Genomic DNA, 21644 nt, shown 5'->3' on the forward strand with positions numbered 1-21644 from the left:
AGGCCTGGTTCTGATTACAGACCTTGTTATTCCAGGCATCAAATATTAACTTTGAAATTCAGACTCACCTTCATAGGTGTACCTTCTCTCTAGGAAAAATGAAGTCAATCGCAACCGCGCCTATCTTACACACGGGGGCACTTGCCTATTCTCTGTCTCCTTTAACACAGCGGGCATGCTCTCACCTCCCGATTCCCCATTTGTCTTCTCCCAGATCCCCCACAAGTCCCCACACAGTTGGAAGACATCAGGGCCTTGCTCTTAGCCACTGGACCGAACCTTCCTTCAGTGCTGATGTCTCCTGTGGGAACACAGCTGGTCCTGGATCCTGGGAATTCGGCTCTCCTTGGTGAGTCCAACCCTCTGAAACATTGGGCAGAAATCCAGGGCTGGACAGGATTTATGGATGGGTGACTGCCTGCAGGTGGGAGGGGGGCAACAGTGGGGGGTGGCCAACAGGAAATCACTAAATTGCCTACAGAATCCAGACTCACCAGTGGAAACTTGGCTGACTTTCCACACGAGGTGAGTGCGGCTCTCAGTCTGGACTCCGGTTTGTCTGGATTCCAATATGGCCCCTCTTGGGCTGATGCCACGGCCCAGACCCTCTCCTTCAGGGGGACTCACTGAACTCTGGGAAGGAGGTAGCAGAAAAGAACCCCTTCTGTGTCTCCTCCCCACCATGAGCCCTCTAACCTTTTACTTCGAAACAGCGAGAATGAGCTTTTAAAGACAAAGTTATAGTGTTAGTACCCTAGAAGCCAGCAATTTTGTCTAGACCAATTCTCCCCATGCAGAGTCTACAGCCAGCCCAGACAGACTTCCCGGGGCAAAATCTCCCTGTTTTGGAGCACTGGGTAACCAAGCTATTGCCTATATAACTGGTACCATCCAGTAGCAGTCTTTTCTCTGCCTCTGAGTTCCGGGCTCCTCACTCTGGAATCATGGCCTGAGGCACGGAAAGTACAGGGTTATGCATGTAAGAGAACAGGGGCCCGGTGGTGGTGGCGCATGCCTTTTAATTGCAGCGCTCGGGAGGCAGAGGCAGGTGGATCTCTGTGAGTTCGAGGCCAACCTGGGTTACAAGAGCTAGTTCCAGGACAGGCTCCAAAGCTACAGGGAACCCCTATCTTGAAAATCCAGGAAAAAAAAAGAGGGAGGGAGGGAGAGAACAGGGAAGATGTGGAAAATCTGCATGCCATTCTCTTGATAGTATTATGGGCCTAGGGCTTAAGGCTGGTTAGGAAGAAAAATCAAAGTGATTAACCACTTTTATTTTTAAGCCCACAAAATAGAGAAATTCTTTATAGTATATCTCCCTGAATGTTGATAACAGTAGCTAGAATTACTCTCTTGGCTCCAAGTTTAAAGTGCCTCTGTTCTCCCACGTCACACTGGTAACTGCTTATCAGGGAGGCCAAGGGCCTTAGTGAGCTTAGAATCAGAGTGCAGAAAGTTGTCCTTCCATTTCCATTATCATCTGAAATTAATGAGGAGCCATTATACCTTATCAGCAGATGAAAACGCTTCTGTCTTCTCTCTCCTCGGTAGAAGGTGAGACATTGATTCAATTCACAAGCGGCCCTTGGTTCCCACTACGTTTCTAAATACCTGAAAAGTTTGGCATTGTGTTTTTCCACAGCCCACTGATGGGAAGCTCACACAGCTCTAAAGTTCAGTTCCTTGGCGCTTGCCGAGGATGAACTTACTCCAGATTCAGTATGTGCTTTGCAAGCATCTTTGTTTTAGACTCCTTGCTATCCCCCTGTTATTTACAGCACAATACCTTCCAAAGGGCATAGTAACTGCTGATCTTCGAGCTGAGTAAGTCTTTCCAGTCACTCAGGTACCACTCCACATGCAGGACAGGTTCATTGACTCATACCTTCCTGCGATAGCCGTGGTTATTTGTGTCTCATTTTAGCCACGGGCAATAAGGATTTACTGTGCTTGCTGCTGCATTCCACTGCTGGTTTCTGATGCTTTGTTACCTTAGACTGGGTTTAAATCTAACAATTAAGACACCTGACTATTCCAGCCTACCCCCAGATCCAGACTGCTCCATTTGAAGGAGACAGTGAGCCAGTGTTCATAGAGTCCCTGAGTGTAACTGCCTGGGCAAAAACCAGTGCCGTCACAGCACTGTAGACCTAAGGGAGCGCTGTGTGCAACTGTGGAGATAAATTAGGATTTGGAAATTGTGTCAAATGTCAGGACTCTGAGAACTAGGTTTCCACAGACCAGAGTCTCCAATGCTGTAGAAACGTGTGCTAAAGAATGGGTGTGATTCAAATAGGCAGAATGTGGGAGAGTGGGCACTTGGGGTTTAGAAAAAGATAGAAGGAAATGGTGTCATGAATCCTGAGGGGGAAAATGTGCAAGGTGTTTATTAGGGATCCTTCTAGAAGAACCGTACAGCTCCTTTGTTTTGCGGCTAGTGATGAGCAGCCAGACTGGAATAAAATCCGCAAGATAAGCAAAGCTCAGCCAGAGTTCAACTCCACAATAATGATGGCCTCTGTCCATCTCGAGCTTCCCCTGCTATTTGTTCATCCATTTGTTCCCAATTGGACAGGTTTCCGACCCTGGCTCCTCTGCCTGGGCCCTCTGTTACAAAAAACAATCCAGGAAGGCAGTTTTGTGCTGCATTCCTAAGAAATTAAAACAGTAAGGAGTAAATTGAGGAGCATCTTGAACTCTGGGCTGTGATAGGGTGTGAGGATGAATACTTGGAGGTTTTTAATTTTTGTATTGTGTGTGTGGTTGTTTGTATATGCACATGAGTGTGGCCAGAGCCCTGGGAGCTGGAAGTATAGAAAGTTGTAATCCTGCCATGGATGCTGAGAATCAAACTCTGCAAGAGAGGCGATCATGATTAACCACTGAGCCACCTGCCTAGCTCCTAGCTTTTGTTTACAAGAGGATGATGTAGTAAAAGAAATATTCAAGATGAATCCATCTAGTACTCTGAATGATTGATCTTATTTCAAGGGTAACGTGCCATTAAGCACTCCTCCCACACCAAAGCATCCCTGATTATGGTGCCTTTTGTCGCTCAGTACAGGCATTGCCTGGGAACTCATGACTATCCAAGCCTGACCACTTGAGTCTGTGGATGAAAGCCGTTTGACAACCCAATTGTAGCCAGCCAGTGGTTAGACTCAAGTAGTTCTTGGTGTATGGGACTGCCTATAACCTAATCATGTACTGTGGTACCACGTGGTTCAGTGGCACTGGAACAGTGGTTCCTGGACTTTAATTCTCCTGTTTCCCTAGAGGAAGGGAAGAAGGAGAAGCTATGTCTCAGAGCTAGCTCTTGCTCACTGAGACTTGAGTGTTGAGATTCCACAGGAATCTATTTCCAGAAATGGCCGGTGTAGTTATAAGACCCAGTGGCTTTGATTTCACTTCAGGCCCAGCTGCAGCTGATGGAATAGCACCTGAGTCAGTCCTATTAGCCTCACTTTCCATGAGCGTAAAGTGGGATTTAGGACTCAAGCAAGTTCCTTGCTGCTCTTCACTCTTGACCCTGTGGGTGAGGTGTGGGAACTGGTCCTAGAGTCTGTGCTGCTCAGGGGATTCGGCCTTCCTGATCCACTGCCCTGGTCAACACAAACACTACTTCTTTGCAGCTTGATGGTAGTCGTACTTCCTGCAGGGACCTCAGGGGTATGCCAGTTTCTCTAGATGGCAGAGCCAGTCTGTGCCATTGCCACCTTTGGCCCAGCCCTAAAGCAGTAGCCTACAGGCTCCATTTTCAGACCAGAAATATTGCAGCCCCTCCCAAGGCATCTCAACTGTTTTATAACTTAGAAATGGTTTTAGAAGGACTGCCAAAGTCCATTGTATTCACTGATAGAGTAGGATCTTTGATTGTTCTCAAATGGCATTTGCTGGGGTCTTAATTATCATAGCAGTGGAGATCACCTATAGGATAAGTAGAAATCAAATCAAAAAGACGAAAGAAAAATTACCTAATAACTCAACCCTGGGGTAATCTGTGCTAATCCTTTTGTCTTAAACATCAGTGTAGAGCCTTTATATATTCTATCTAAAGTTATATATATTCTTCACACTGGCTTTATGGTTTTAAACACTTGGTGATATCCAACAAACATCTTTCTATGTCTCTAAATCTTATCTATAATTGTATTTTTCATGAATGTATTGGCAAAAGATGCTCTGTTTTATTGAATTAAGTCTCTGTTGGATTGTGTGCTCTTTTTAGTCTTTTCACTATTGAGATCTTGGGTTTGTATTATTTTTAGATGTGTGGTAAGAAACCTTTATGTGACCCAAAGTCTGAAATATATTTGAGGGGGGCTCATTGCAGAGTTCCAAAAACTATTCATTTTGTAATTGTCACTGTATTAAGCTACATCCATTCAGTGGCCTGTGTGTTGTCTTCAGCAGCATCTCCATCAGAGTGGAGCTGAATACTTAGCACACAGGCCATGTGCTCCCTGCACCTCAGGTAGTCTCCATCTGCCCCTGTGCAAGAAGCATCTGCCACTGACCTGGTGCCTCCTCATTGCTGACAATAATGCTGAGGTCTGTGATGGGAATCACAAATACCGCTTCACAGTCACACCCTTTCCACTCTCGCTGTGCCCTGGCACTGAGTTAGGCATTCTTCCTAAGGTCTAAGACCCTGAAAAGCAGAACAAATGAAGTTAGGAAAGAGGAGAACTAGTTCTATAAGCAATCCCTGGGTTTTCCCCAGGTGACTCCAGCAACAAAATACACTGCTGTGTGTGGCTTATGAGAAATAGTTCAGGGTTGTAGAATTAGCTCGGACAGTAAAGTACATGTTGCGGAACCATGAGGACCTGAGTCTGGATACCCAGCATCCATCTAAAAAGTTCAGTGCACTGGCATGCATCTGTGTGGGTCGGTGAGAGACAGCTGGGTCTGTGGGGCTTGCTGGCTAGCTGATGTTGCCAAATCAGTGAGCTCAGCTTCATTTGCTAAGACTCCTCAGAAATAAGATAGATTCTGAGAAATGGATCCAATGCTATCCTCTGGCTTACACACACACACACACACACACAAAAGAGAGAGGGAGGGAGGGAGGGACGGACGGAGGGACGGAGGGACGGAGGGACGGAGGAAGGGAGAAGTTGAGTATACCCCCTCCCCAGTATATTTTATTTAGACTCACAGCCTAAGTAGGAGTATCAGAATTGGCTCTCATGGTTTGGCCACCTACTCTCTAGGGCAATGGTTTTCAACCTTCTTAATGCTACAACCCTTTAACACATGTTGTTAATTCATGTTGTGATGACCCCCAATTATAAAATTACTTTTGTCGCCACATCATAACTATGATTTTACTATTATGGATCATAATGTAAATATCTGTGTTTTCAGGTGGTTTTAGGGGAGCCCTGTGAGAGGGTCATTTGGCCTATGAAAGGGTCGTGACCCACAGGTTGAGAACCACTCCTCTAAGGCCATTCTCTCCTTTGTGAGTGAACAAACTGAACTCCACCGACCTCAGAAGCATCCCTGCTAAAGGCATGTGACCAGGTCCCACAGGAGCCATTTTCTCAAGCCCGATGATTTTACAATGAGCTGGGAGAGCCAGTGACTAGTTCATCTGTGCTCTCAGCCCATCTCCCCTGCAGGGCTCCAGCCCATGCCCCGCCCGCAAGTGCCCCGCCCACACATGTCCCTGCCCGGACCACAGCAACACTGGCACGCTCTGTGGTGCAGTGGCATCAAACAGAGTCCATGCACCGTTCTTTCTGATGGGTCAGGGCCCACAGGCTGTGCTCAGACAGTTGTGTTTCCACACTGACTACCTGCACATGCCTGCAGTTTCTGAACGTTCATGTTGAGCATGTTGAGCTGAGAACTGCAAAGCTCAGGTGGCCTGGAACCTCTGTTGAGAGCAGTGGTGACCCATAATCTCCTCCTAGAAGGTTTCTTTCTCTATCAGAGTTAAAACTGGGCCACTGATGTAAACAATGTCTCACCGATGGTGATCCAAGCCTGGAGCATACAAGACCCATACAAGAGCTGGAGTCTACAGACGGAGCTCCACGGTGTTCGTGTAGAAACCCCCCAAAGGAGAAGGGTACATTAGAAAAAGAGTTTAGCATGTGGGAGGGAGGTTGCCGGCTACAGTCAGGGAGCCAGGAGAGGACGTCTTAGAGCATGGCCCGTGAGCACTGCGCATGTCTGCTGGGAGGGATGCTGCGGGCATCCCCAGCTCCAGGAACAACAAAGAGGCCAGAGTGGCTGGCGTGGAGTTACACATAGAAGAGACGTTATGGGGGTTGGGAGCCAACCAGAGAGGCAAGAAGGCAGAGGGCAAATTTTGTAAGGCCTTGTAAATGGTCACATTAAAACAACAGAGAAGAATCTATAAATGTCCAATTTATAAACCGTCTCGATATTGCATTGAGCATCGTGAGCTTTTCCAGGACAAGGCAAAGGCAGGCAGAAGTGGTTTCTTTTATTGGAAGCCATGTGGCCAACTGCATGCTGTATAGCTGACTCCAGTAAACCAGAGGCTTATCAAGCTGGCTCTGGTACAAGCTAATATTGCTGATTTAATTTGACTCACATGTGCCGGGCACCTGCTAGCCTACCTGACCTGAAGCTTCAGCAGGCACGTGCCTAACCATTTCCTCCCTCTAGGAAGAGGGGCCCCCATGGATGATAGAACCACCTGGAAAATTGAAAACTATTCCAACGAAGACCAATTAAGCTAGAGTCTCTGGAGGCGGAGCTAAGAATCAGCACTTTTAAATTATTCTCAGGGTCAAATGAATTTCCAGTCACTTCCTTCCCCATTCCCTACTGCGTGCTTAGAGTAGGAAATGGAATGTGCCATCACTTAGGAGAGTCTGTCTTAGCATACAGCTTCTTTGCTGTTCCAACCTAACTGCAGGTGTCCTTCCATCCTGGTTTTGTCTCATACAAAAATTCAATCCTGTCAAATTTCTCCCTGGTCATTACCATTGTCTTGAGTTTTCTGTGACTTCTTTGCCTAAAAGACCCTCTCTTGACCTTGAACTAAGTCCAATAGGTCTTTGCGACTTAGTTCATCCCTCTATGAAGTTTCTTTTCAGTGCCCCAGCCTGAAGTGGTCACTCTCCACTCACCCCCTGAGTACCTGCTCTATACCAAGGCTGGGCAAACTTTTCCTGTAAGGAAATAAATAGGAGCTGTTTTAGGCACTGTGTGTTGTACCTGCAGCTGTTGTGCCTGCTCTGCTTTGCAATTATAGAGTAATTGTACTACCTACTGGGTATAGTTATGTCCCATAATAGTGAAACTGTCTTTTCCAAAGCAAGGATCAAAGCTCCAGTTTGCCAACTCTGCTCTAAGTCACTGATAGGAATTGAGAATTGCTAGAGGCATTTCAGGTCTGCATCATGCCTCCCAGCTTGCTCCCAGTCCCTAGGGAGAAAAAGAGCTGCATAACCATTCTCTAGCAGTTTCCGACAGGGGTTGGTAGCAAGGCGTTGACGTCGGAGTCCTCTTGAGTCACTTCCATCCCCCAGTTCTGTTCTAACTGCAGCTTTTCCATCCGTCCCACGCACCTCCACCCTCTCCCTTAAAAGCGCACTTCCTGATTCTCCTGACATAGGCTGTGTCAGGCGCTTCCTAACGCCCTTTCCGAGAAAATGCACAATATGACATCAGTGAGGGGCCTAGGCCACATCTGTTGGGAAACCAGTTTTCATCATGATCCTCTGGAAGACGAAGATCATCACTGCTTCCTCTCCAAAGATAGCTGTGAGAACAACAAGTCCCAAAGGCCAAAGGTTAGGTAGAAATCCATTCACAATGGGGACCCACCCCAGAGGGGTCAGGGAAAGTGATGCAGAGGAAGGGCAAGGCAACCTGGAGGGCAGGAGCAGCATCCTTGACGAGGAAAGCTCGGGCAAGAATCCGTTTGCCCTGACTCTCTTCAAAGAGCAGTTGGCATCTGTTTCCTCGTTCATACGGAGAGGCTGAGATTTCATGGCACAGGGATAACGTGCTTTGTCTTTAATGTTGCCCACAAGGAGAATATGCTTTGCTATGATGAAGAAAGGCCAGTGTCGTGTGGCTGTTCACAGCCTATGTTTATTTACTTTTATCTTTTTTCTTAAGGCAAAATCTGAACTGGAGTAGAGATGCCCATAGGGACTACATGATGCTCAACCACATATATCGTGTAAAATAAAATATTTTTTTCCTTTTTCAATAAGTATTTATGGGGAAGCCATGGGAAAAAGTACAGCAGTTCTTTGGGCTGGAGTAGACATCCATAAATATAAAGACACCCGAGCATAAGTGACACTTATAGAGAGAGCAAGGCAGTGAATGTCCCCACTTGCCACCATTCCAGGCCATAGCAAACATCCACGCATGGACTTATTTTAGGAGTCTAGATAATCAGGAAATGGGGACCTGAGAAAATTCACTCACACTTGCCCCTGCCCTTTCTTGGCACCAAGACAGAATTCCCAAGCCAGTGCCCTCCCTAGCATACCCAACAGGGACGATGTGAATGAGCCTGCTGTCCCCAAAATAGACAGGTACTGAAAGTCCTGGGAAAGTGAGGACCTCCACACTTGCCCTAATAAATCCTTCCTCACCCTGAAATGGCTCTTGAAAACACCCCGTAGTGTTCTGTGGCCCCTCTGTGTCTGTGCGGTGCTGGAGCGGCAGTTTTACAGTGGCTGAAGAGCCCAGAGGCAGACCATAGACAAGAAAGGCAGGATTGTGGCCAGGGCTTGTTATAATCTGTGGAAGGAGAGACAGACCCTCCTGCCTCGGTTCTCAGCCAGCTCTGCAGAGGAAAAGGCCAATCAGTTAGAAAACCTGTTTCCAAATCCCCAGCATCTGGCTCCTCGTTGGTGCATAGCCCAGCCCGCAGAACTGGTTCTCCTGTGGGTGAAGTGCAGCGCGCCTAGGTTGGTGCTCCGTACAAAAGTGAAAGCTAGCAGGAGTTTGCTTTTACCCCATAGCACTTCGGTTGCTACAAAGGCGTCCTAAGGTGTTTAGGGACAGATGCTGGTGGCTATCTCAGATGTGAAGAAGTAGCTCAGAAGATGGGTGCCTTATTAGCAGGTCCAAGTGTGGTACCTTCTGGGTGGGATCACATAGGTGTGCCCCTGACATGAAGGATCCTCTTACATAGAAAGAGCTGCCCAGTATTGCTGATGAGAGAACAGTGTAATAGAAGGAGACAGGAGGCTTAAACAGCTGCTCTGAAAATTAATAATAAAAGACAGAGGCTCAGTCCTCTAGGGAAGACCTCTTCTCTTCTATCCTCTAGTGCCCATGCTGCCGAATGGGGCCTTTCCCATGCCTGTCAGAGCTTAGCACGTGATCAGAGCAGGCTGTGGAACCTGCAAGCAAGGCTCCACTACCCACTGACAGCAGAATAGCCTTGGGCAAATCCTGCCAGCCCTCCTGTCTCTGTAAATACAGTATTTGAACCGTTACAGTATTGTCTCTGCACATGGTATCTGCCCACTCCTGTAGGTCACCAGTGGACTGCTCTTGCCCCAGCCCTTCCCTTCTGGAAGTAGCAGAGGGGGGAGGGTTAAGAGTCTTAAAGTCAAGAAACTTGGTGGCCATGTCCTAGGGGCAGGGATAAAGAGCACGGTAGAGTCGGGCCTCCGTCAACCTACCTTTCCATTAACTTACACATCTTACACCTGCTCTTATGTCTTTACCTGTTTGCTTGTTAACTACACTTACTTTTTAGTCAACTTCTCTTTAAGAGTTGCAGCTTATCTCAGGTAAATTAGTCAAGAGGTCTGGGCCACTACTCAGCCAAAAGGGTAAAGCAAATGTGACTAGTTCTTTTTTTCCAGTTACATAGCCTTTCTGAGGCTTCCTTTCCTCCTAGTACATGGGGAAATAACCTCCATCTCAGAGGAATGACCACAAAGTAGGGCCCCTAGGACTCTAAGGAAAGAGCAGAACTCTGGTTCTAGACCACTTATGATGCTCTTCTAGCTAAAAATAGTTTCTTCTCATTCCTTGCCTCACACTGGAATAGAGAGGTGTTTTTCTCTATAAGGGACCTTGGGGAAATATGATGCAGTCTGCCCTGGAGAGTGGTATCTGAGAAGACTTTGTGAAGAAATGGGAGCTACGTGACATCAAGAAGGATCTATAGAACTAGACATGCCAAGAAAGCACAGGTGGGCACTGGAGCCACACACGGCCCTCCTGGAGAGCCATGAAGATGCAAATAAAGCCAGGAACACTTTCTCCTTTTAAGTCCCATACTGGCCTCTGGAGTCTAGAGCCTTGATTCCTCTTTGTGTGTGTAAATAATTGATGTTCGTGGAAGTAAAACTCAGCCGAATCTGATCACCAATGAAGTTCACCTTACGCCCCTGGGGAGAGGGGAGCAGGGTCTCCCTGCTCTACCTTTACATGTGCTGTTTAGACAGAGTTTAGAGATGGGGATTTGGCTAATATTGTAGAAATTGGGTGAGTTTCCCCTCTTACACAGTAAGCTTCTGTCTGCTGTACAGCAGGAGAAACACTGCCCAGCTTCCACCTTCCCTATGCTCCTTTACAGCTCATGGGTAAGTGGACATCATCTCACCGCACACACACTCCGCAACTTCATCCTCTGTCCATCACTGGACCTGCAAGGGTAGAATCCTGGAAGCCTCCTCACATATTAAGGACCATGGAGTTTAAAGTGTATTATTTAGAAGTACTGAAGTTGTGGTTTAACTTAACTATTTTTATTTCAAAGAGGTACTTTGCAGACAACACTGTAAGTAACCAGGTAGTTGAGAAAGAGGTATCAGGAAGAGTGTATGGAATATGCAAAATATAATGACCAAAACCTAAAAATATGGCTCAATCCCACAAATGTCTGTTGTGCCAGGAAGACTGTGCTGTCTCTGCCTCTCTAGAGTGTACAGATTGGGTGTCCAACTCTGCTGAGCCTCAACAACAGAGGCCTGCTTAAAAAGCCTCTCCCCTGTGTGTGTACAAAGAAGGCAAAGGGAATAACCAGAATAATATTTTGGCTTCATTAAAATCCCCGGCAAGGAATACATGGTGTATTTCAGCTTTTAATCCCAGCACTTAGGAGGCAGAAGCAGGCAGATCTCTGTGAGTTCTAGGTCAGCCTGGTCTACAAAGGGAGTTCCAGGACAGCCAAGGCTGTTAAATAGAGAAGCCCTGTCTTGAAAAACACACACCCACACAAAGGAATTCTCCTGAATATCTATGGTTATTCCTCACCTGGGATAGTCTATGAGAGCAAATCCTAGGAGGTAGATCGGGCCACAGGGGAACAAAGGATGATTACAGTAGCTGAACTGCGAAATAAAATCTTGTAATACATCTACATCTACATAACAGTTCAAATTCTTTTACCTTCCCTTTCAACGCCTTGTTTCTGAAAGGTATATGAAAGACAGGTCAACCCCAAAGTCATTCTACCAAGAAGGCTTTTATGTGAAAATCCATTGTAATTATGAAATTCCTTATTTCTGTCTTGGCCAGGCAGCTCAGAAATAATGGGCTCCCTGTACATTTTGTTTCCAAGGAGATAAGACCAAAAATTCATTTGAGGCCCTTCTGGACCCTGGCAGGAACCACTGTGTGCAGTGTGAGTCTTTGAAGTGGTATCAAGACAGATAAATCAGTGCGAGTCTGTGTCTGTTGTCCTGCCAGCTTCCTGAGCCCAGAAAAAGGAATGTAGGCACAGAAGGTGACCATGGCACTTCTCGATGCACAACAAAGACTGCACAGCCTCTTAGTTCCTGCCCTATAATCTCATTCTCGACTCTAACAAACCTTACTGGCCTTTCGGATCTTTGCCCAGGTCCATGGCTCAGAGGCTGGCTCAGCACAGTTAATTCAGGAGCTATAATGAAGATTCGGGCGTCACAGGTTAGAGTGAAGCGCTTATGCTAAGGACACCGAAATCATCCTGATGATGGTACAACTGCAGAGAGAAAAAGCTATTACAAAAAAAAAAAAAACCATGGAGGGAAAGCTGAGTAAACAAAGTCTTTACTAAACAACCTTTGCAGAACTCTTTCATTTTAGAACCTAACCGTACTCCACACAAAACTTGATCTGATTATGAAATGATATATTTTGTTTTCCGTATCCATGAGTTCCATATTCAAGGATTCAACCAGATACATATCAAAAATAGTAAGAAAAAATAAACATGTCTGAGCTCAGCAAGCAGGCTCTACTCATTGTTACTCCCTAAATAAAATAGTATAGCAACAATTTATATGGCATTCGCATGACTAGATAAGACCCAAAGCACACAGAAGGATGGTACATGTGACATATATGGATACTATGCCATTTTATGCAGAGGCTTTAATGTTTTCTGTTTTCTACACCCAAAGGGGTCCAGAAACTGTCCTCTCATGCATACCAAGGGGTAAGTGTTCCACTCTGGACATAAAAATTTGTTTATGTTTACATAATTCATGAGTTCCTGCCATCCAGAGAGCTGTCTTTGCTCATCTCTTTATTTTGATGTTGAAAAGAAGAAAATTCCAGATGCAGCCAATGAGACTTTAAAATAACCTCTGTGTCTCTGTAATATCCATTCCTTGAGAACTTCATTACTTCCAGGCACAAAAGCTATTCTGGGGTCATCTTGAACTCTCTCTGCTTTGGGCCTAGGGAGTAGAGCATTGCTTATTCAGACAACTACAATTTGGCCATTTGAACTTTTCTCCAAAGAACTCTTCATTTTATGATCAATCAATTGATAAACTAGTTTTGTTCAACTGTAAGGAAGATCTGTTAAAATTGGGAAAGAAGTCATCAGCATCTGAAAAATCCCATGCACTGAACTATTCGTAAGGTCTGATGGACAGCAGAGACCCTTGTCTGCAGAGCAAACCCTGGGGAGAGAGCAAAAGGAAGCATTCTGGGAAATCATGTCTGTGTGTGAGCACTCAGATCACTAAGTCCATAAGCTCGTTTTCTGAGACATCAGCTGCTCTATTGCCCAGGGCCTGTGTTCTGCAGCAGCCAGCACTCACACCCAAGATCCAAGATCTTGGCAGACAGCAGACTGTGTTCTCCATTCCTGTGTTATCTTATATTAATTTTATATAAGACATTTTTCTTTAATGAACTTTTATTGTGAAACAGTCTCAATTTTACACCTTGACAGGATAATATTAATTTTCCCATTTGATCCATTTGAGAGTATATTTCTGACCCCCATTACCCAGTATATACTCCCTCAAGGTTAGCTAGTTGTCCCGGTAGCATCCTTATAGTAAAAGAATCCAACTCCGATAGCACATTGCGTTCAGCTGCTACTTCTCTTAGCTGAACGGTTCCTTGGACTTCCTTGACCTCTGCGACAATACTTCTGAAGGGCACAGACTTCTGAACAGTGTGTGCTTCAATTCATGTGTCTGACGTCACCTCATAATTAGATTCAGGCTGTGAGTATTTGGCAGGAGCAAGCACCTGGCACTGGGTTCATCCATCACCTTGTACCCAGTTATGTGATCATGGCAGCTGCTGCACCCCCATAGCTGATTTGGATTCTAATCGCTTGCTAAAATGTCTGTTGAGTTTTCCTTTGCAAAGCTATTTAATTTCTCTGGTCATCAGTCATGTTCATAGGGAAGTACTTCAAATTGATTCAAATATTCTGTTCTAAGGTAGACTCAAAGGTTGTATGTATTTGCATAATTCATGAATTCGTGCCATCCAGAGAACTATCTTGTGCTGTGATTTTTATTTTAGTAAAAGAAATTCCCAGATGCAGCCAACGAGGCTTTAAAGTGGCCCTGTATCTCCGGACATTGTCATGTCATCCCCTGAGAACCCCAGTACTTCTAGGCTCCCCTCAGACTTTCCCCATTCCCGACCTAGAAAATAGTTCTAGAAGGTGCTGCTGTGGTACCACTGTTGGCAGCACATACGCACGTACGTGCATAGTTGTACATGCAGCTCCAAGACTACAGTTTCTGTATTTGCCTCGACGTTAAACCATGAGTTCTCTCTTCAGCCTCCAATTCTGGCCCAGCACTACAGAATTGGATCTCCATTTCCTCTTTATTTGTAAGTGTATGGGCTCTACTGTTCTTAATGCGCTTAGTGATTTGGCCAAGCCCTCTCTGCATAGGCTATCTCCTCTCACTGCTGTCTCTTGGCCTCACACACATTCTCACCCCACTTGCATTCATTCACCATCAACCAAACCACCACCATGAGCATCTTAGTCCATTTGCTGTTGCTATTTAATATATAGATATAGAGATAGAGAGATAGATAAAGATATAGATATAAATATAGATATGAGACTCAGTAACTCTAGGAAAATTTTGGGGTGGGGCTAGGAGCTTGTGGTTCAGGGAACTGAAACCCCCAAGGGCACAGCATGGGCATCTTCTTAGCTCTTGGTGAGGATGTCTTTCTGCTTCGACTCCTGGTGGAAAACAGAAGGACAAGCAAACATAAAAGATTCCAAACTCCTCCTTCTGAGCTGTTCCTGTAAGAAAACACTTGTGCATTTATAAGGAGTCTGTCCTTCTGAACCAAACACCACTAAGTTTCACCTCTAAACACCACATCTTTCAACATGTATGCTTGGTTGGGAGTACACACTCAAACCAGAGCAACACCCTGTGTGTACTTGTTGTAGGAGGGCCATTTGTTTGTTCCTGGCTGCTCAGCTCCAAAGTAACCAAACAGAAATTATATTAATTAAATCACTGCTTGGCCCATTAGCTCTAACTTCTTATTGGCTATCACTTACATCTTAATTTAAGCCATCTCTGTTAATCTGTGTACCACCATGAGGTTGTGGCTTACCAGGTAAAGTTCTGGTTTCTGTCTCCTGCGAGGCTACATGGCTTCTCCCTGACTCCACCTTCCTTCTCCCAGCATTCGGTTTAGTTTTTCCCACCTTGCTATAGGCCAAAGCAGTCTCTTTATTCATTAACCAATAAAAGCAACACACAGAAGAACCTTCCACATCATGTACTTGGGATTTCACTGCTCAGACTTAGTGTCTTGTTCTCAACTATCTCAACTTCCCCTATCTGAACTTTGCCTTAGCCTCACACAGTGGGTTTTGGACTGAATTGTTTAAGAAGGAAAGGTGAGCAGTTGGGAAATTTCTGGTACACTACAGAAAACAGATTGCCTCCAGACTTGGAAGCGAAAGAGAAGAAAGCAGAGAGCAAGGAGCATAAGTGTTAGATGCTGCCCAGACTTTGTAACCCTGGGGCATGAAGCATCGGGTTAGCCAGGACTCTGACTGCTGCCATAAGCAGGGAGGCAATCTCACAGTGTCCTCTCTTACCTGGTACCTTGTGGGAAGTACTGCTATATTGTAGACTTCTAACTTTAAGTAAGAGAATGTTGTTGGTACCCTTTCTACTACCGCTGTCTGCATGGGGATTCTTAGCCTAGGTCCAGGAGCTTGAAACACTTTCTAGGCCCCAAGTGCATATGCAAATATGTTTTGTTTCTCATAAAAGAACATAGAACTTCCTTCAGAATCTCTAAGAGATCTGTGATCCATCAGCATTTACCTAATGACTGTATACAAAGGGATAACAGAAGGCCCAATCTTACTGAAATCAAAGTAAATCATATAAAGAAAATGTTATTTGTTGAGTAGGAAATTTGTAAACACATACATTTTTTTATTAATTGACAATTGATTCAAAGTACCACAGACTTCATGGTCTAACACAACACAAATTCATTCTCTTTTAATTGTGGGGATCAAAGTTTCAGAACAGACACTGCTAGGATGAAGTCAAGGTTGGCCAAGCTTCCAGAGGCTCTGAAGGGACAGCTGTCCCCTTGCCTTACCAGCTGCTAGAAGCTACCTCAGTTCTTAGACTGTGACCATTGTTCTATCTTTAAGGATGGCAGAGAGGACCACAAATCTTGCTCTAACACTACCTCTGTTTCTGCTCTTTTAAGTACCCCTCTGATTGCATTGGACTAGCCCTGATATTCTAGAATAATCAACCCAGTAGATAGATACTTTCTTAATCACATCTGAAAAGAGCAATTACCTATAAAGTAGCATGTCCACAGGTTTCCGGGTTTGTGGTGGGAACTTTTGAAGACAGAGGCCATGGTTCTGCCTACTGACTACAATATTCAAGAATGGAGAAACACGCCAACCATCATACTGTGCTGCCCAAAATATGCATTAGCATGACATTTCTGGGGGACAAGTTGGCAATACGTAATCAATATTCTTAGTGACACTCATTAACCCGTCAGTGCTCCTTCAGTGAGATGATGTAAGGGCCATCAGAACTCAGGGACAGAGCTGCTAAGAACTTTCCCTTAGCATAATTTATATTCATGACAAAATGGAAATTACCTAATTCTCTGTAGAGATATCATAAATAAAAGGTACTGATATGTTTACATAAAGACTCTTTGGCAACAGTTTTAAAGGATGGGTAGATCTCTTATGTATTAATGGGAAGGCTCCAAGATTCTCTAAGTTACCTAGTGAAATATGTGCATCTGTGGGTTGGAAGAGACAATATCCAGAGGTGTGTGCCTCTGGGTAGTGGGAACTGAGGGGGTTTCTTAATTGTCATATTTTTCTGAACTTTTAATCCATAAAGAACTTTGGACTGGTATTTTTTTTTAAAAAAAACAGCAAAATGAGACTTTTAACTAGGAAAAGAGGTATCAAATTCTTTCTCTGGTGAAAATGGCTGTTTTCTTTGGAGGTAAAAATATGTACTGCACAGGCATTTAGTGGTTTTACTGGACCATTTGTTCTCGGCATACAGAAACCCTAATGATCTCATGTCCTAGACGGGAGCTTCTAGACCGCCACCTCTTCACATAAAGTTATATTTGGGCGCAGCCATGCTGATTCGTTTAGACGTTGTCTGTGGTTGCTTTCGAATGACAGTGAAAGCTGAGCGGTGACAGAGATCATATGGCCGCAATCTGAAGTATTCCCTATCTAGCCCTTCCCTGATAAAACCCGCCACTCCTGCCTCTGGCTTTCTCACCAGCGGCAGTGACACTAATCTACTACTCAGTTTTGAATGAAGTGTTTTGAGAGATTGCACTATATAAACATCTTATGGTAAACACTTGTCATTTCAGAGCCTTGCTGATCACCCTTTCCCTACCATCATAACCCAAAAATACATATGGGGAGGGGAAAAATCCATCACTATAGGAAAACATGGTTTTCCTGTATATATTATCCAGGATTTCCTATATTTGGTCTTTAGAAATATTTAAGAATAAGATTTTAAGAAAATTTTAATTCTATTAAAGTAGAATATAGGTGTCCAAACTGTGAGCTCCTGTTCTGTCTAATCCTAAGCCTTTAGGGTTCTATGTCTTTGCCATATTTGAGACACCTTTGGGAAGCACTGTATAAACTGACGACATGACCTGTCCAGGTATGGTTGAGGGGGATATTTCCATTGTAGATATGAAAGAGAGGCATCTGTAAGAGTTCAGAGCAGAGAGAGAAAGTAGAAGATGGAACAAGGTCAGCCAATTGGGCCTGGCCAGGAGAAGAGGCAGAGGTGGGGAGGGGTGAGTGAGAGAAGAAGACAAAGAGGGGACCAAGAGGTGAAGACAAAAGAGGGGTGAGAGAGAGGATAGCTGAAATATCAGGGATATAAGAGGAAACGAGCAGCCTGGGGGGGGGGGGCAGGAATCTCCTGAGCTGGAGACATTTATGTTGGAGGAAGAGGTGAGGAGGGTTAGACACTTGGGGTGCTCGAGGGACCCTGGAGAACACATGCTCTCTGGCGTGCTAATAGGCACCACAAAGAACCACAAGTGACCATTTGTGGCTCCTGCCGGTGATAAGGAAACTGGCTGCTTTGGTAGAGAAGAACCTGTTTCACCAGTTCCAGGAGAATTCTGGCTCTTGGACCTGACACTGCCATCATTTACAGAGACCAGGTACACAGCCCTTTCCAGATGTATTCTCTACTGCAGCCCCCAGGCTCCTGATGTGAATGCTCCACAGAACAAGGAGCCCAGAAAGGAAGAAATTCAGCCCAGCAGTTACCTGCTCCCATCTAGACAGTATGTGGTTTTGCCTCACCCAGGCCTAGACTTCTCCAAATGCCAGATTCCCTAAGGAGGCAGCCCTGGGTTTAGGGCTCTACATCCAAGGGGTTCTTTCCAAACTGAGAGTTTTCCCAGATGATCTGAACCATGCTACCTATCCAAATGCTCCAAGGGAACCTGTGGGTTATATAGGTCCATGGTAGATACAAAACCATGCCCAAAGCAAACAAGAAGCCAAAGCAACATCAGAAATGTAGATTGCAAACAACCATTAACACATCTGAGCAGCCACCATCAGCACTTCGCATGGCCACTATGCACGCCCCAATACGAGCTGTGGGTTTCTGACCTCCTCTTCTAAAGATATCTCTATTTATGGGTCCCAGAAAAACCACACACTCTTGGAGCCTGCCTGCCAGAAGCCAGACATCATGGGCCAGATGTGTTCCTGTCCAGCAGCTGCCGGCCCACAGCGTCCTTCCTCGCAGTTGCTGGGGACCTCTGTCCTTACTCTTCCCGAACCTTTCTATGGCTCTCATGCCTCTTCCAGCTTGCCCGCTTAGCTCTCATCTTTATTCGCTTCACTAACAGTGTTTATTATTTTCTTTACTTTGTTGAGAAGTTCCTGGAGCCTCACAGGACCCAGGAGGCTTATGCGCAAATAATAAATTCACCGAAGGTCTTCGCATTGCCCCGGCAGCCCCACCCCTCCACCGCACTCTGGAATTCCTCGTCAGCAGTTGTTCCTTCCTGTGCCCCGCCAGTGAACCCCAGTGCGGCCTCTCAGGATACCTGCTATGAATATTAGCCATTCTTCATCTCCGCTGCTGTTCTGTGGCTTTGGTTCAGTAGAAATGAACTGAAATGTGGTGTATCCAGGGCTCTGAGTGGAGGCTCCTTTTGTGTGTGCGCGTAGATGGGTTTTTATTTCTTTCGCGAGGGCTCTTGCCGGTACACAGAGCCAAACCTAGCCTGAGCTCATGAAGGCATGTTGGCTCTAGGCAGCAGTGGACTTGGGCTTACTCCCCAACCCAATCTGGTTATTTTCTAGCTTGCCTCCCCATTGGCTGACGTGCAGTGAGCACCGCTACTTTGCTCAGGAGAGTGCGCACACTGCCTAGACTCCATAGCTTTTACCCCACCCCTGCTCTTTCCATGTCAGGGTAGTTGCTCCTGAGTGATACTCCCAGTGTCCGGAAGTAAGGATTCGTTTCCAACCAAACATGAAACACCAGCCGCCTTCCTTGCAGAGCGTGACTTGCTGGAAATGACAAATGTAGACAGAGAGAAGAGTTCTGCCTTAAGAAGTGTGGCCCCACGTGATCCACGTCTGGGGACTCACTGGCAGGCATCTGGTCAGTGGACTGAGACTCCTCCCGGGGCCCCACACAGCTGGCAACCAGGCCTCCCTGGGGCCATGCTGTCCTCCCCTCCCACTGGCCGGGTAGCACCTGCCAGCAGCCTGAAGGTAAAGTCAACCAGGGATTTATAAACCCAGAAAGTTGAACCTTTTTAAAAATGCTGGTGTGTTTTTAAGAGGTGAGCTTTATGCCAAGAGCCTACTGGCAGAGAGGGACACAGGGGAATTCTGTGTATTATCCACGTGTGATAAGTTAAATCTAAAACAATTCTTACTGTGAATTTTAAAAATTGAACCAATTTTCTTGACCTTGCCTTCGCCTCTTCTCTCCCCGCCCACCCCCTTCTGAAATGAGGTCCAGGCATCCCTGAACCACTATGATGTTCAACACCCCAAACTCCACCTTCCACAATGAAATCCTGTTTTCATAGCCAAGACTGAGGGTGCCTGCCTGTGCCTCAGACATAGGCATCTCACCTTGTTGACCGATAAGAGAATTATCAGATCCTAGGATACACATAAGGGCAATCGACCAGCAGTACCTCAATCATTATAGAGAAAGAAAGGCCTTGATCAAGTCATAAATCTGGTTGGAACTACTTTTCATGCTGAGAAATATATCAAATTCTTCCACCAGATGCCCAGGAGCATGGGAGACATTTGTATACCCCCTGCCAATGGAAACCCAAAGCTTACCCTTAGGGGTAGAGAGACATTTGGGGAATGGAAAACGGGCTTGTGTAGTTCTGTTTTTCCAGGAATGTTTTAAAGTTAGTTTTCTTTGGGCAAATGTGCATGGGAATAGTCTTAGCCTGGTTATTTGACCAGCTTATTGGGAGGTCCCAGAAATCCGAGTGAAAATTAAAGTGGCTTGTCTTCCATGGCCTTCTGGGGTCCAGCTGACAAATGGGGAGTCAGGAACTGGGGTTTTCCAATATAAATTCATCATTTCTCCCAGCCCACTGCCTGGTGCCAGTTCCCCCTCACTCTCTGCTATTTTAGAGACTTGTTGCCCGGGGGGACCCAAGCTGAAAAAAAAGCAGGGACCAGAAGGGGCAGTGAAATGGTGTGCCTATTCTGGTTGGTCACCCATGGCCCTAGCCTGGGTCCCCACACCCTCTCAGACCACTGGCAGACCAGAAAGGCCTCTATAAATTCTAAAGTACAGAGAGAGTGTTTTCCAGTTTTGTAAAATTAAATTAAGGAAAGGACTTCCAGACTGACTACGCCGGGTGCCAAGTCTCATCCCAGCACACATCATTTTTATAGTAACGTTTTTAACTCTGTGAAAAACACGGGATTATAATGAAAATGCTGACAGGCTTGGAGCCAGCTCATGAAGTAATAATGCCACGTCTTTAATATTTTTACACAGCATGTCCCAACCTGCCACAGCCTTCCTTTCCTTTAGATAGCAGTGAAGTAAGTGAAAATTCCCAGAGCGCCGCCGCTTTCTCCTCCTCCTCCCTCGGAATGTGCACTCCCATTCCCAAGGCTTTCTTCCTTGTGGGCTCCTGGAAGCCCAGATATAGTCTTTGCTCCGTGACTGCTTTATCAGCCTAAGCTACTTTTTTTTAATGCTTTTTATCTGGAGAAGTGAGGGGAGGGCGGGGATATACGCTCTAAACCTTACTTCTGCTCATTAAGGCTCAGGACTCATGAAAATGAACTCTGGATATGTGGCTCACTCAAGTGACAGACAGCTAATGAATCTAGAGTTGGCTTCTTCTCTACGAAGAAGTCCACAAGCCAAGCTGCTTGCCAAAGCTCCTGGTGGTTTCCAGCCCTTTAAATCAACAGCAATAACAAATATCCACTGAACGGCGATCACTGTGCGTTCAGAGCCTCTTTGGAGATGGTGCCTCCAAAGCAGCCTTATCGGGTTACCTTGAAGGTCTCTAGCGGCTCCTGTATTTACAGCATGCAAGAACACTGGAAGCCAGGGCCAACAGGCCACCTACTTTTATACCCAGTGTTTATCTCACCTGTCAGACTTGGGCTGCTTCCCCGAGACAGGCTACTACAGTTCTAAAATATCAATGCACAGTAAAGACACGAAGCTAATGAAAGCCAGTGAGGAGATTTAATAGAAGCAAGAGCATCAGCTGGGCGGAATGCCTGGGCTCGCTGGGGCCCACTGACTCTGTCCCGTGTGGAGCAAGTGAATTCCTTGGCCTTTGACTCATGCTTCCTAGGCCCAAATACCCTTTGGCTTCTTCTCTGCTTCCTATCAGTGTACAAGGACTTTATAGACATTCAGAGGATACATGGTTTT

General features: G+C 45.7%; 1 protein-coding gene across 5 annotated transcripts in view; it reads left to right on the top strand.

The window, feature by feature from the left end:
- The window catches only part of Adamtsl1 (ADAMTS like 1), a 376592-nt gene that overhangs the window by 331344 nt on the left and 23604 nt on the right, over positions 1–21644 (top strand). For all 5 annotated transcript variants that reach the window (XM_075945016.1, XM_075945018.1, XM_075945014.1 and 2 more), the window contains one exon: positions 215–349. In XM_075945016.1, the coding sequence (XP_075801131.1) occupies positions 215–349 (135 nt within the window). The remainder of the gene's footprint in view (positions 1–214; positions 350–21644) is intronic.

The sequence above is a fragment of the Microtus pennsylvanicus genome, chromosome 13 (assembly GCF_037038515.1).
Source record: "Microtus pennsylvanicus isolate mMicPen1 chromosome 13, mMicPen1.hap1, whole genome shotgun sequence".
NCBI lineage: Eukaryota > Metazoa > Chordata > Mammalia > Rodentia > Cricetidae > Microtus > Microtus pennsylvanicus.